The 14,867-nt window shown below is 44.1% G+C and overlaps 1 protein-coding gene across 1 annotated transcript in view; it reads right to left on the bottom strand.

The window, feature by feature from the left end:
- Positions 1-8,864: 8,864 nt before the first annotated feature.
- Positions 8,865-14,867, bottom strand: part of HSP90AA1 (heat shock protein 90 alpha family class A member 1) — a 7,315-nt gene continuing 1,312 nt past the window's right edge. Inside the window, exons 2-11 of the mRNA XM_057365779.1 lie at positions 13,996-14,154; positions 13,537-13,903; positions 13,016-13,149; positions 12,239-12,547; positions 11,509-11,674; positions 11,041-11,231; positions 10,760-10,907; positions 10,246-10,514; positions 9,792-10,125; positions 8,865-9,615 (exon numbers count right to left, since the gene is read on the bottom strand). Of these exons, the coding sequence (XP_057221762.1) occupies positions 9,506-9,615; positions 9,792-10,125; positions 10,246-10,514; positions 10,760-10,907; positions 11,041-11,231; positions 11,509-11,674; positions 12,239-12,547; positions 13,016-13,149; positions 13,537-13,903; positions 13,996-14,154 (2,187 nt within the window). The 3' untranslated portion in view covers positions 8,865-9,505. The remainder of the gene's footprint in view (positions 9,616-9,791; positions 10,126-10,245; positions 10,515-10,759; positions 10,908-11,040; positions 11,232-11,508; positions 11,675-12,238; positions 12,548-13,015; positions 13,150-13,536; positions 13,904-13,995; positions 14,155-14,867) is intronic.

Genomic DNA, 14,867 nt, shown 5'->3' with positions numbered 1-14,867 from the left:
CTTTTGACTGTATATTTCTGTTAATATCATTCTTTGTGATGCTTTTGGTCTGGAAAACCTATATCCATGATCTTTTCAGAGAATAGCCATAAGCTGCTCTTCAAGCAAAGTTCAAGCTGCTCTTCCTCCAGTAACAGGAACCTTGGAATGTAAGAAGTCCCTAGTGCAGTAAGACACAAARCAAATTTCCTTGTCCTATTGACCATAGAGTTTTCTCTTTCTAAAACTGATTTTATGGTAGAATAGGTATCCAGATTCATGTCCCAGTAACCCAGGAGGAGACTATTAAATGCTTACACAAGGAGTAACAATATTATTTCAGACTCTTACATGTGAYCAACTGTTACTAAATTAGGGGAGCTGAGAGTTCCTGCACATTGCTTGGGTTGCTGTAATGGCTTGGGCATTTGCTTGCTTTTTCTGATCCTGAATTCATTAGCCCAGCATTTCTGCCTTTCTGACCATCCTCTTAGAACAACTGTCCTCTCTGGCAGTGGCTAAAATCAAGTGTTCAAAGATACGTGTGAAGAATTTAGGTGCACAGCTTTCCAATCTCAGAAATCATGGGAGCCCATTCCTTCAGTGATTGATTGTTCCCATGAAAGTAGTGACTTTCATCAACTCTTGTCTTTTTTTCTGTGATAAGGAGTTCTATAGGACAAGCCTGTGCTGGGAGGAAAAATTGCTTTCTCAGCCTGCCTTACATACTTACTTTGATCAATGCCTGCTGGTTACTAAACCAGAATCCTGCTGTCTGCCCTCGCCCCACTGTTTTGCAAAGTTAATCACTGTCCTGGCTGATTTTGTTACCCTACAAAGTGTGAATCCCAGACCAGTGAATCATGTAATCGTTGTACCTGTAGTTCTCTTACCCCGTTGTGAGGAACAGAGATGGGAACAACATGCCTCATTATCCAAGATGAGTTGAAACTATGCCTTTGGTTTGTTTCAGCCTCTATGAGAAGCTTTGCTTTCCAGCACCAGAGTATTAGTCTCTGCTGTCACTGCCTCCAGGATCATTTCAGTTACATTGCACTGAAAAAAGCAGGCCTTCTGCTAGCAGTATGAAGTATTRGCTTAAATCAAGCTCTTGGCAGCACAACTGAATGTGCCCCTTTCAGCAAATGCTGTTTATGCACAGCTCACAGTGCTGGGCTGTGGTACCACTTACAGCTGCTATTAAACCTCTGCCTAGACCAGTTCCACCTGTTAGCAAATGCTGATGACATGAAGAGAGYCTCAAATATCCTAGAGTTTGAGCTTCCCCAACCCTTCAGCTCTTTYATGTTAACTCGTGCATTAGGCCTGAGTTAACAAAAGGTGCAATTTCAGTTCACACATTATTCCACAGCAGGATTCTCATACTGRATAAACATATTCCAGTGTGTATATACTGGCCCATTTCCTTTCCTACCTTTCCACTTCTTCCCTCCTCTCCTATCTTGTTTCTTCCATKTTGTGTGAAACAACTGGTTTAAATGAAATCCTCTTTAGGTGACTTTAGGGTTCTTGGCTGCAGTTTGAAAGTCAGTTCAGTTTTATTTAGCCTCAGCTGAAGGGTGTCTAACAGGTAGGCCTTAAAAGAGTACGAGATCCTTGCCCCAAGGCTGAAGGGCTTGGCTGCACCAAGTGTCATATTTTTTTAAGCTTTTCCCAAATCTTTATTCCAGARATAGCTGTAGTCTAGTTACAGTACACACAAATCTATAAGTGCAAGTGGTAGGTTGTTAGTTTGGGTTTTTTTTTTTTTTCAATTAACTTCATAATTTTCACTGCAGCAATCTTCACCTCTGGGACAAGTCAAGGGGCAAACCACAACAGCTTCTGTCTTGGGGCAAAGGCCTCTGAAGCCTTACTGTTTAACCACATATGTTCCAAGCTGATGAAAAACCATTTCCAGCTGGGGGAATAAGGATGAAAGAAAAGTTGCTTAARTAAAATAAATATACAGGTGAAAGYTAGCAGTTAAATAGTATTTTTAGCRGCTTTCCATCTTATGAAAGAAACTGGAAATTAAARAACTCGSCCAGTTGTACAGAACAAATGCTTTCATAAGTAGTTTGTGGTAACATATTTCAAGCCCTCCTTATACTTTTGTAGTTAATAGTTCCCCTCCCACACAAATGGACTACCCAGGTTCTAAAGGTGATAAATTACCACAAGGAAGGAGATRAGAGATAGTTTTTGCTCCCTAACTGGCCTCCCCAWCTGTGGGCACCACTCCTGCAGCTCYCAAATRATTGCTCTCCCTCAGAAGCTCTGAGCTAACAGTTTTTGCTGGAATTGTTTGATTCCCTTTTTTCAGGTGGATCTCAGAACTTGCAGTACCAATGCATTTGTAACAGGCTTGAGGCAGCTTGTTTAGTTCAGGTACTTYGCAAAAGAAACCTCTGCCAGAAGGATTCTTCAGAACAGTTTGTCCAATGATTTATTCATCCTTTAGCTTAGGTTACACGGAGTTTCTTTCTCTGTAGTTTTTCACTAGCACCCTCTGAAGCAGTAATCCCATGTTTTCTTTTAATTATGGGCTGCTTGGCCATTGTGCCATCACAGTGAGCTCTCAGCAGGGGCTGTGGAGCSGTGTCAGCCGGGCTGGCAGGGAGTTCCACGGAGGCTGAAGGGTTAATAACCATGGGTGAGGGTGTCAGCCCCGTGCGGGGAAATGCCCCTGTGGCTGGAGGCAGCTCAAGTGATTGCAACAGGAGATCCTTCTCCTGGCTAGGAAGCTCCAGGGCTGCTTTACAGTCTTTTACTGCCTGAATTTCACCGACATTTGGAGGATTAGGGAAGGATTCTTCATCTTCTGAAGTGTCAGCATCCTCCAAAGGCATTGCTTTTGGGGCACTGCTTGTCCATGGTGCATCTYTTACACCACAGTCAGGGTGAACAGATGCATCTTCCGAATCACCATCGTAAGGATCTAAAAACTAAAATAAGCAAATCTAAATGTGGTGGATGCTTATTTGTCCTTTAAAAAAAAATCCAAAACAACCAAACAAGGTGCAACATACAATAARCTTTAAAATCCCATTCAGCATAAGTCACAGATTTACTGTGAAAGTTTTTTAGTTTATCCACATATTCCTACCTCTATTTTAATTACTGGATGCTACACCAAGAACTGTGCAATACCCAAAACCTACTTGCAGTCCCCCAGAGTCCTTTGCTTTCTTGAGGCCTCYAGCAAATGGGCAAGGCACGACCTATTAAAGAGAAGTTAAGAGTGGTTTATAAGGCATTTTCCTACAAATTAGCAAAAGAAAACCAGAGTAGGTAGAAATCCTAGAGAAGASGAAGCCATATTGTCACCTTGCTAAAAGATAATAAAAAAGTGTGGCTCAGCCTAATTTTTAAAGGTCTGGTTAGGTTAACATAAAATAGAGCTATGATAAGTCTTAGCGCACTTAAAGCATTGCTCTGTTCCCAACATTGCTCCAAGAGAACAATGAGTAATTACCACCAGRAAAATAAACCAAATCAGCACTTAAATAATAGTAGTCAGGATACCATTCAGATTTTAGAAAGCTTCCCTCCCACTCAGGTCCTTTTTGTTCTTTCAGGTAGGAATGATTGGAAATTCTGAAATAGTGCTTAAGAGTCTAAGCCTATTAATTAAGGGGAAAAAAACATGTAGGGAGACTCCCTTTGGAAAGCAAACCCCAGGTACAAAAGTCTCACAAAGGGAAAAAAAGCTAACAGCAAGGAAAGTGGGGAAATGCTTCTTGAGGAGGATCCACACCAGGTGCTCTGAGAACACACTGCCAGTCAGTGCCCTGCTGCTTCCAGTGGGAAGGGGGAGAACTGAGCACAGCTGAGATTAAACAGGGCTCAGGAGCCTCAGCTCAACAGGAAAACAAAGGCTTTAGCAGAGGAGCTGAAGTTTGTGACAGTGTATTCTTGCGCTGATTCAAGGACAGAGACCATAAAGCCCTTCTGCTTCTCCGTGGAGCTCAGAAATCCCCCAGTTCTGGCCTGGCACCTGCCTTGGCACCCTCGGTGAGGGCAGTGAGCTCTGTGTTCAGGCTGTGCCAGCCCCATTCCCTCCCTGCCCAGCCATCAGACAGCGGCACTGCCAGCCTGGCTCCTCCCAGGACACAGCTCCAGCCTTGCCCTGACCTTTYTGAAGGTGAAGCAGTGGCAGAGTCCTGGCAGGGAGCTCTGTCAGTCAAAGAGTACAGTGATTCACACAGACCAGCAGCAAGTATCAATTCCAAAGGCTTTTACCCACAAAATAAGTATTTTGTTCTGCACTCCAGCACCAGGTCTTTTTTCATCAACACTAAACAAAGGTTTGACAGAACAATGTTCAAGAAGTTACCAATATCCATAACTAACTGCCACTGCAACAGAGCTGCTCTTCATCTCCTCCCAAATGGACAACCAAAAGGTAGAGGTYCTTCACCCTGAGCTGCAGAAATTCCACTGGACCAGAGCTGCTGAAAGTTAACCACTAAAAACAACCCAGGTCAGCACTTCTTATCATTTGGCTGCCTGAAACACTCTTTCCTACCTCACCCCCCCTAGAATCAACTTCTCTAAAGTTGCTAACAGTTATAAGAAACAGCCTGATGGAGAGGGCAGTGTTTGGTGTGGAGTTTTTTTCCAGTAACAAAATCAACAGGCCCACAACAATGCCTTATATGCTCCCCATTCAGGCTGAAGAAGGAGCTGGATACACGTGAGGGAATCACATCACCATCAGAACAGTTCAGTCAGTCCTTACCTCCACTCTGGATTCAGACTCGGACTCTGTGCTTGACTCCACTGTGCACTTCTGCTGCAGAGGAGGAAGGGAAAGAAATGCCACTCAAAGCAGAAGTTACTGCTGCTTCARGCTGAAGCTGAAGTTCTAGTACAAACTATGTGCTGAGATTTTCCAAAGTTTTCCCATCTGAAGCCAGCTTGTCTTTCCAAATATCCCACAGCTTTGCTGCTGGTTGGGTTGTGCAAGTGAGACGTGAGGGAAAAACAGAAGTCTCTCACATCACTCCTGACCCCCAAAAACACAAAGGAAAGCAGTGCAGAACATGCCTCGCACTTGCTAAGAATRGTTATTCCAGGATTGAGTAACTTTACAAAACAAATTTTAGTTTGCACTGTGGTTCTGTTTGTTTCTTTGCATTTGGTGGCCCTACAGCCCAGAAATGAAACTGCAGATAAATGACTCAGAAAATGCTATTTTTCCTAAAGCACTTGCTTAGAAAGGGACCTTACAAACTAACAGCTCCCCTGTTCCCCAGAGGGTAGCACAGAAGTGGAAGAGCTCCCTCCATCTCTCCCATTTAAATTAACTCATCCCCCATTTAAATTAACTCATCCACACCTGTTCTTCATGCAAGCTTTTCCAGCCCAGCCATCTGGGCCAAAGACAAAAAAACCAAACACTTTTTGAATTTTAGTCAAATAGGGAGGTAGAAAAGTAGCAATCAGAAAAGTTACCATGTATTTTCGTGCCAGTCTTTCTATGCAGTCTGGGCTTTTAACACAATCCTCCTTTTCCTGAGCATCTACTGAAACAGGCAGAGGGTAGGAGAGCACATTAGAGAAAGCCTCAGATAAATTACCCAGACCTGGCTACTCCCTTTATGCTAGAAAAGTTCATCAGTCCTTCACACAGTCTGTGTTAAACTCTCAATCAAAGAAAGCTTCTGTTTAAAAAAAAAGTAAGAAGAAGCCTCTGTCTTCTACCACAAAAAGACTTCACTCACTGGTCCTTCATGCAACATGAGGACAATATAATTTTTTTAAAGTAAGCTTATGCCAGTAACATGGACTTTTTTTTTCTTTTCCTTTTAGGCACTACAAGCTTTGTGAATCCTAAAAGAGGTATTTGTAGTCARGACATCCAACCAGCCTAGAGAGGGATAAATACAAAGCTGTGCCATAAAGCAGCCCTCCATTCTAGTTTCCCACTCCCAAAATTCCATCCCCTCACACTTGCCCCCCACCAGGAGTTCTCTCCCTTCCTCACCCTCCATGTGCTGCCCAGCYCCTCGTCTCTTCCTCCGCCGCTGTCTCCTCCCAGCCGAGGCCATTYCTGGTCCCGGGGCCTCTCCACTCCTCAGCTTTATGGGCCGGGCCCTGCTGCCCCCACCTCCCCCCTCACCCCAGCCCTGCTCAACCTCCTCCACCTGGAGAGCTGCACCGTCAAAAATGAGGCCACCAAGCAAGGAAACCCAGGGTGAAGCCTATCTGTAAATGCAGATCCGATTTGACCCTGTAAAARCCACATYTCCATTCCCTTTCTTCTTGTTATTWTTATAAGAAGGAAGAACTRTTTTTACATTTTTTCCAAATCAAATTCCTTTTCTTCCCATTATCTCTTTCCTAGCTGGCTTTCCTGCATCTTTCTGCACAGGGCAGAAGGTACTACTGTACAAAAACCTCAGCAAAACAGCCATCTCACTCTGAAGCCAGCAGTGGGTTATTGCAGTGGGAAGGCACCAGGAACAAGTCCCAGGGGAGGTGACAGTGACAGCAGCTGTCCCAGGAGCACCTCACAAGCCCCTCAAGCCTTCACTTCACTTCTGTCCCAACTGAGCTGTGCCCTGTTGCTTACACCCCTTTTCTTCCCAGACACCTGCCTTTCCATCTCCTTACCTTCTCTACCCAGACCAAGACCATCYGATGATTATTCCCTCTCTTCATAATCTCCAATCATTTTCAAACACAGCAGCCAAAAGTCTCACTCAGCACCTCCCACCACCGAGGTGGGAGCTAAGGAGGCTCCTTAGTGCTTAACTGAAGTGTTAGTGCCTGCAGCAGCAGCTGAGCTGAATGAGCACAAATGACCACCATCCTTCACCCAAATCCAAGGCTGGAACTCATTACTCCCACAAAAGCCTGCTCAAAATTAGCTACTGACACCTAACAGGCAGCAGCTGTTGGCAGCAAGGCCCCGGGCTCCATGGAGGGATTGGGTTGTGGTGAAATGGTGTCTGTGAGGGTGAGCACAGCCCAAGGCTCCCACTGCAGCCRTTCCCTGTCCCCTCTGGCAGGGCCAGGCAGCCGGGGCAGCCACACAAAGGATTCCARGGGAGATATGACTGTCCACGTCCCAGGGCACACAGCTGATGCCATCGCTGAGCCTTGCGGCTGCCCTGAGAATGAGGTGGCCAGAGGGTCACAAAGGTGCAGCAGGGCTCTCTCGAGGGTTCATTCCAATCCTTTCCACTGCTCAGTGCTCGCCTCTCCCTTTCACTCTTGGCCTAGCACTCAATTTGTGCCAGCCCAAACAAGCTCTGATTTCCCTGAGTCCAGGCTTTCGTACGGTCTGACTCCTCAGTGTAATGCAAGAAGTAACTCAGAACACCAATACGTTCTCTGGGCAAGGAACATTGGAGATAACCTGTGAGTTTCTGAACCTGAATTATTCTCTGAGAGGAATTAATTTTTTAGCGAGGTAAAGACTTGTACCATTGCATTGACCAAGTGGAAAAGTCTTTAGTACTTTTTGTCACTGTAAATCTTACATCCCAGTGTAGTAAYTGGAAAATATTTCCACCATTTTTGTACATTATAGATCTTATAAAATAAATTTTAATCACAAGACACACATACGTTAAAATCTTAGTTTTGATGCAATACTTTTGAATCAGAATTTTTGACAGAGGCTTTGAAGCAGCYACCGAAAGCAGGCTGCTCTCCTGGTATCTTCCAACATTGAGCATCAGCCTTTTCCTGCTGACCATTGCTTCTGTCACCCACACACCAAGCTGGAAATCAATACTGGCGCACACTTCACAAACAGTGGAACTCCCTCCCTGCATCTGGTCTGATGTGTTTTTACAGCAAAAGTAGCTCAGTCACCACCAGAGGCAGTGATGGAACTCAGGCCCATCTCACCCTGGCTGCACTGCCCACAAGGTGAACAGCTCCTGCAGAGGCACAGGGACACTCGAGAGCTCAAGCACATCTCACACAGTCCCAGGCAGGGCTATGGGGGAGCCGCTTCTCCCACCTCACTCTCCAAGGAAATTATGTCCTTACTTTGACAACGCTTCCTTCACTGACATGCAGACACCATTCACTTCTGCCACCTTTATTAGGCAACCGTAATTTGAAATTATTTTGAACATTTCATATCATGAATGTGAAGWGTGGAAGAGAAATGCCCCACTTGTTACACACATTAAGCCTTTAGCAACTGTGTAAGCAGTGCTGAATCAATTGATTTTCATGTCCCATTAGAAGTTTCATATTTGAGGGAAAGTTCGGAGTCTTTTGGTAGTTGAGTCTAGTGAACTGACATGCAGGCACACCAGCTTCAAGTAGCTGAAGGCCAGTGAATGCACGAGCTTGCAGAGTAGCCACTGCCCCATCCTCTGGATAAAAGAGATTGGCCTTCCCCCTCCCCCCCTCCGGAGTGCTGCTTTGACAAAAAGATCTCCTTAGAAAGCCACAACTTGCTCTTGTAAATACCAAATATCACCTGCCTGCAAGTCAACTAAAGGGGCAAGTTGCTGAGTGGAGCTGCTTACCAAGAACTTTTTATTTTGATATGCCAAGAAAAACACCAAGTACAGCACAACGATGTAGAGCACCCTGGCATGCTGTGTGATGTGCAACTAACATCTCAGGCAAAAGTACCTGGTCATCTCCCATCGGCATGGACCAGGGCTAGAGTTCCACTCATCCAGTCTTTCAAAACTGCTGAGCTATCAACAGACATTTAAACTCAGCTTGGAGCAAATCACTTCAGAGACCATGCCAGCTGCTCYACTGTTGGCACTGACTTGTAGTGGGAGCAGCAGGCACCCCTAATTAATTACACATGCAACAGGARAGTATGGATCCAGAGCAACTCACACGGGCACATGAGCTAAGGGTATTTTTTCAGGGTGAACAGACAAATCAGTGACACATTTTAATTCTTAACACTTTTATTCTTACAGTTCTAGGTTTGAACTGTACATGCAGAGTTGCATAAGTCACAATAGAGATTTACAGTGGATTCTATTCTATGGTAGAGTGCAATCCAGAATCCTTGAACAGTATAAAAAACAACTTTAAACATCAAGACCTTGTTAGGAGCAGAAGGATTAAAGCTTCCCCAAAAGATTCAGCTCTCCTAGATACCTAGTTACTAGGTACTGTATGTTAGACACTTAAAGAGTTGAAGAGCTGTGGAACACTAAACAAACTCAAACAACCTGATGTCTTCCCCTCTTCCGTAACTTCTTTCCACCTTTCTGGCAATTAAGAATAAGTCAAAAAACCCTGCCACCTGCAACCAGCTAATACAGACAAAAATAACTACTCCTTACTTGCCTGTTTAGGGTTGTACAGTGTTAAAGAAAATATTCCCTCAATGGCATTTGTATCTCACATCAGCTGAAAAAGCAATGTAACAAAAATAAAGGTATAACATCTTTGAAAATAAATATAAAGAGGGAATGCAGACAAAGTGTCAAAGATTTTTTTTTGGCAGGTAACATTCATAATATACAAAATATAACTTATTCATATTAGCCAAGGAAACATTCATGAGTTCCTGTAAACTGGTTTAATCCACCTCCTCCATGCGTGATGTGTCATCATCTCCTTCGAGAGGTGGCATCTCCTCAGTGACTGCTGGACTAGCTTCTTCTGCAGCAGTGTCATCTTCATCAATGCCTGTGCAGGAAACACACACACCATTAAYGCTGACAGCACAACTCAAACCTTTTATCCCCACAGCACTTCAACCGCCTGAAGGGTCCAGCACTTCCATACCACCCAGACACAATCGAGGCCATCTCAAAACAATACACCCTAAGTTCAGTGCAGCCAGGACAGGTCACCAAACTTACCCAGCCCAAGCTTGATCATTCTATAAATGCGGTTGGCATGTGTCTGAGGGTCTTCTAAGCTGAAGCCAGAGGACAGGAGTGCTGTCTCGTACAGCAAGATGACAAGATCCTTCACAGATTTGTCATTCTTATCAGCCTCTGCTTTCTGCCTCAGTGTTTCAATGATGGAATGATCAGGATTTATCTCCAGGTGTTTCTTTGCTGCCATGTATCCCATTGTGGAGTTGTCCCTYAATGCCTGAGCTTTCATAATCCTCTCCATGTTGGCAGTCCAGCCGTATGTACTGGTTACAATGCAGCATGGAGAAGTAACTAAACGATTGGACACCACAACCTGCAGAGGGAATATGAAACAAGTTTACAATATAAGCATTTCAAGAAGTTCAAGAGTTACCCTCTAAATCCATTTCAGATTGCACTTGTTACATACAGGTAACCTAGGTACTACACTTACCTTTTCTACTTTCTTTTCAAGGATATCTTTCATTATCTTGCAAAGATTTTCAAACTTTGCTTTCTTCTCCTCCTGTTTCTTCTTCTCTTCCTCATCTTCTGGAAGCTCCAAACCTTCTTTTGTTACAGAAACCAGGGTCTTGCCTTCAAATTCCTTCAGCTGCTGCACACARTATTCATCAATAGGCTCAATCATGTAAATCACTTCCAGCCCATGTTTGCGAAGACGCTCCACAAAAGCAGAGTTGGCCACCTGATCCTTGGTTTCACCTGCCAGAAACAATGCCACAGATAAGCCTCAGCACTAACAGTAGCTTGTTACATTCGAACATTTTAAATTCATACTCCAGCATCTAATACTCTGGAGTGATTTGGAAGCAAATTTGCATTCCCAAGAATGCCACGTAAAATTGTTTCCCATTCCTGCCAAGCAAGGATACCATCTATATATCCCCCAAAAGGTAACCCTACACATGGTGCCTGCACTTTACAGACCATTTCCATTCCCAACTCACCAGTAATGTAGTAGACATGTTTCTGGTTTTCCTTCATCCGAGTGCAGTAATCCTTCAGAGAAACCATTTCATCACCAGATGCAGATGTGTAGTACCTCAGCARTTCTGAGAGCTTCTTGCGGTTCTGTGAGTCCTCATGGATGCCAAGCTACAGAAACRGAAGGAAAAACTATTGAGTGATTCCTTTAGGTAAATACTAAACTGTGGTAGTTCAGCAGCTCAAGCGTAAGAACCATCTGTAACTGCCACCACCAGCACTGCTCAGCCGAGTAACTACAAACCTTGATGTTCTTGGAGAACTGCTCATAGAACTTCTTGTAATTCTCCTTGTCTTCAGCCAGCTCAGTGAAAAGCTCCAAGCACTTCTTTACCAAGTTCTTCCGGATCACTTTAAGGATCTTGCTTTGCTGCAGCATCTCACGAGAAATGTTCAGAGGTAAATCCTCCGAGTCTACCACACCTCTCATGAAATCTGCAAAGTGACAGAATTACCTTTCTTAGTCTCCAACAATAAACGTTACCAGTCACCAGCTACATCGGGCTCTGCCCAYTGAAAATTATGAATTGTTTTCTATACAACTCTGCATAACACAAACTAAGCAGTACTTTCAGCTGCTCAAGATACTTCATCAGCTGTTCAGGACTGAAATCCTGCCCCTTCCAATTTTCTTTAAATATAGAAATGAACTACTAAGTAGCTAAGCAGTTCTTTTCTTTTCAGGCCACACGTTCCCTAAAATTATACTCACTCAGGTATTCAGGGATCAGCTCCTCGCAGTTGTCCATGATGAAAACTCTGCGCACATACAGCTTGATGTTGTTCTTCTTCTTCCTGTTTTCAAACAGGTCGAAGGGTGCACGTCGTGGGACAAACAGCAGAGCTCTGAATTCCAGCTGCCCTTCCACAGAGAAGTGCTGTGAGAAAATAAGAGGATTGTTTTAGTCCATCTGCACGGTTCCCACTGAAGTAACCACTTAACCACTCTCCAAATGCAGAACACAAACTGTGACCACCAGGGATCACGTTAACACAGCAGCTGAGACGCTGCTCAGGAACAAGCACCTTCCACAGACAGACACACCAAATGTGTGTTCAGTTATKAAGTCAGCAGACCAATTCAGAACACTCAGTTCCTTACACAGCGTACTAAGATTTAGGAAGCACATGTGGGCTCATACAGCACTTCCCGCTGTCGGCCAAAAAAAGGCACAAAACCTTTTCAATGAGAAATTACAAACCTCATCAACTCTTTGTGTTTCTCTCTAACCTATTTTAAAATTTAATTGCACATGGTAACTAAACTATGAACCAAGAAGGCACCTGCATTGACTGTGGATTTCATTCAGATTATGAACACCAAAGCACCGTGGGCTCAGAGTTCCAACAGCATGTTTAATAAGCTTACAGCCTCAGTGCTGTATATTCTAGTTGATGCATCTACATATACAGCATCTGTGTGTCTTGAGAGAAAAACTTACTTTGACAGCCAGGTGGTCTTCCCAGTCATTAGTCAGACTCTTGTAGAATTCTCCATATTCCTCATTGGTTATGTCATCTGGGTTCCTGGTCCAAATGGGCTTGGTCTTGTTGAGCTCTTCCTGATCAATGTACTTCTCCTTAATCTTCTTTTTCTTCTTCTTGTCTCCATCCTTYTTCTCCTCTTCTTCATCAGAACCAACATCCTCAATCTCTGGTTTGTCTTCTGTCTTTTCCTCCTTCTCTTCTTTTTCCTCTTCCTTCTCCTCAGCCTCATCATCACTCACCTCCTTATCACGCTCCTTCTCCACCTACAAAAAACAGGAGTACTTGACAAAGGCTCCAAGTTTCTTTTTAAGTCATAGTTCTGAAGCATCCCTTGCAGTCTCACAAAGCCAGAAAACTTTACGAACATGGTGTTCAGCTTTTCTTCCTATACTTAAAAGACTCTATGACTGTTGATACCAAGYAGTGTTTTGSTTTCACATKCTGTGARAAGTTCTTACTRYTCTGTCTCRTTACACTGAATGRCCCCTAACAGTACACCTAGATGTAGTTAATGATTTGGAGACAAACACACTACTGGCTTGGAAAGCATCCTTTTTATAAATCTCATCCTGTGAAACAGAATTTTAAGCAACTAAACTACACTTTCAAGAGCTTCCCCCAATAATCATCTGAAAGGTATTTTAAAACTAACAAAACTAGAACTGACTACTCTTACTTAACTCTCATGTGTAAAAGTCRCAATACTTTAGTATTTCAAGTAGGGTACGTACAAAGAGTGTGATAGGGTAGCCAATGAACTGAGAGTGCTTCTTGACAATTTCCTTGATTCGCCGCTCTTCCAGGTATTCAGTTTGATCTTCTTTAAGATGCAGGATGACTTTTGTTCCGCGGCCCAGAGGTTCACCTAGAATGGAATTTACATGTTTTACTTGATGCAGCAGAGGAAACCTTGATTCTTTTGAAAGCCACTGCTGTACCAGCCATTTTTTCACCACTACACAAATGAGGCTTCTCTTTTTATAGAAACAGCTTCTCATTGTGTAGAAACAACCTTAATTTTACTTAATTTCTGAAGTTTACTGTACCCTGCATGTATTTTAAGTAACCTTCAGGAAATGTTTAGTAGTCTGGTCCTGATTTATCTTTAAAGACTCTGCACACAGAGTTGTTGGAGTCTAAAAAATAAACTTCCATGTGCAACTTTTTATTGTGTGTTTTTCCCAAGCCAGAATATGTGCCAGTAACAAACATCTTTAAACRGCATCACTGAGCAGGAACACTGAACACTCACCATTATCCAGTCTGACAGTGAAGGACCCTCCAGCTGAGGACTCCCAAGCATACTGCTCATCATCGTTGTGCTTGGTGATCACTGTCACTTTCTCAGCAACCAGGTATGCGGAGTAGAAGCCAACACCAAATTGACCAATCATGGAGATATCGGCCCCTGCCTGCAGGGCTTCCATGAAAGCCTTGGTGCCAGACTTGGCAATAGTACCAAGGTTGTTGACCAGGTCAGCTTTGGTCATCCCAATGCCAGTATCTACAATGGTTAGAGTACGATCATGCTTGTTTGGGATCAGGTTAATTTTCAGCTCTTTTCCAGAATCCAGCTTGCTCGGGTCAGTCAAGCTTTCATATCTTATCTTATCCAGAGCCTGTAAGAGAAAACGTAGGCTTTAACATTCCCTGACTATTCCCAAAAATTTCAGTAATCGTCATAATTAACCAGACTAGYTCTGGTACTTACATCTGAAGAATTGGAGATCAGCTCACGGAGGAAGATTTCTTTATTGGAGTAGAAAGTGTTGATGATCAGAGACATCAACTGAGCAATTTCAGCCTGAAAGGCGAAAGTCTCCACCTCCTCCTCCATTGGTTGGTCCTGAGTTTGCACAGCTTCCGGCATCTGTGAAGAGAGAGAGGGAGGAGCTGAAATTCCATCCGGAACAGCTTAGCGAACATATCCTCTTGCAGGCAGTGACAATGGCATTCTGAGATCAAGTATTTGAACCACGTGGTTTCAGCACCAGAGAACACACGCACAAAAAAGCCCTTCCCACACATATCTAACTTCTAGACAATAACCATTCTGAAATTTAAAGAAATGCACGAACTAGATGACCACACTTTAACTACGGCTTTCCCTAACAATCACTTTACTTCACAGCACTTAGGGTAAGACAAGATTTGTCCTCGCTCCTCCCGTAATTTACGAACTGCTACGGGACCTTTGTTTTCTCTCTTCATTAAGTCTTCTTTTTCAGTTTATTTTCTCAGTCGCAAACGCCTATTACTTTGCACACACTGCCTTTGCCTCCAGCATCAGACACTACGCACAACCGTCACCTATATACCAACATCGCTCAGCTGGACCCGTTTCCCWGCACAAATATTTGCACGAACATTCGTCCTTCACAGAATACCGGCTGCCCGTGCTCCCCCCTGCGGGAGCCAAAACTCAGGGGCGTCGGATTTCGCCCAAGAGATTTGTCCAACCGCAGCGCGGCTTCAATCGCTAGAGGATGAACGGCACCAAGGGCGGCGGCGCTGCCCGGAGCCGCTGGGCACAGGCCCGGCCACACCGCGGGGCGGCCCTGGCTCCCCCCGCCCGCGCCGGGA

Source organism: Malurus melanocephalus, unplaced genomic scaffold (genome assembly GCF_030028575.1).
Source record: "Malurus melanocephalus ecotype Western Australia unplaced genomic scaffold, MMel_1.1 scaffold_57, whole genome shotgun sequence".
In the NCBI taxonomy this organism is placed as follows: domain Eukaryota; kingdom Metazoa; phylum Chordata; class Aves; order Passeriformes; family Maluridae; genus Malurus; species Malurus melanocephalus.
Note: the sequence above shows the minus strand (reverse complement) of the source record. Positions and strands in the feature narration are given on the sequence as shown.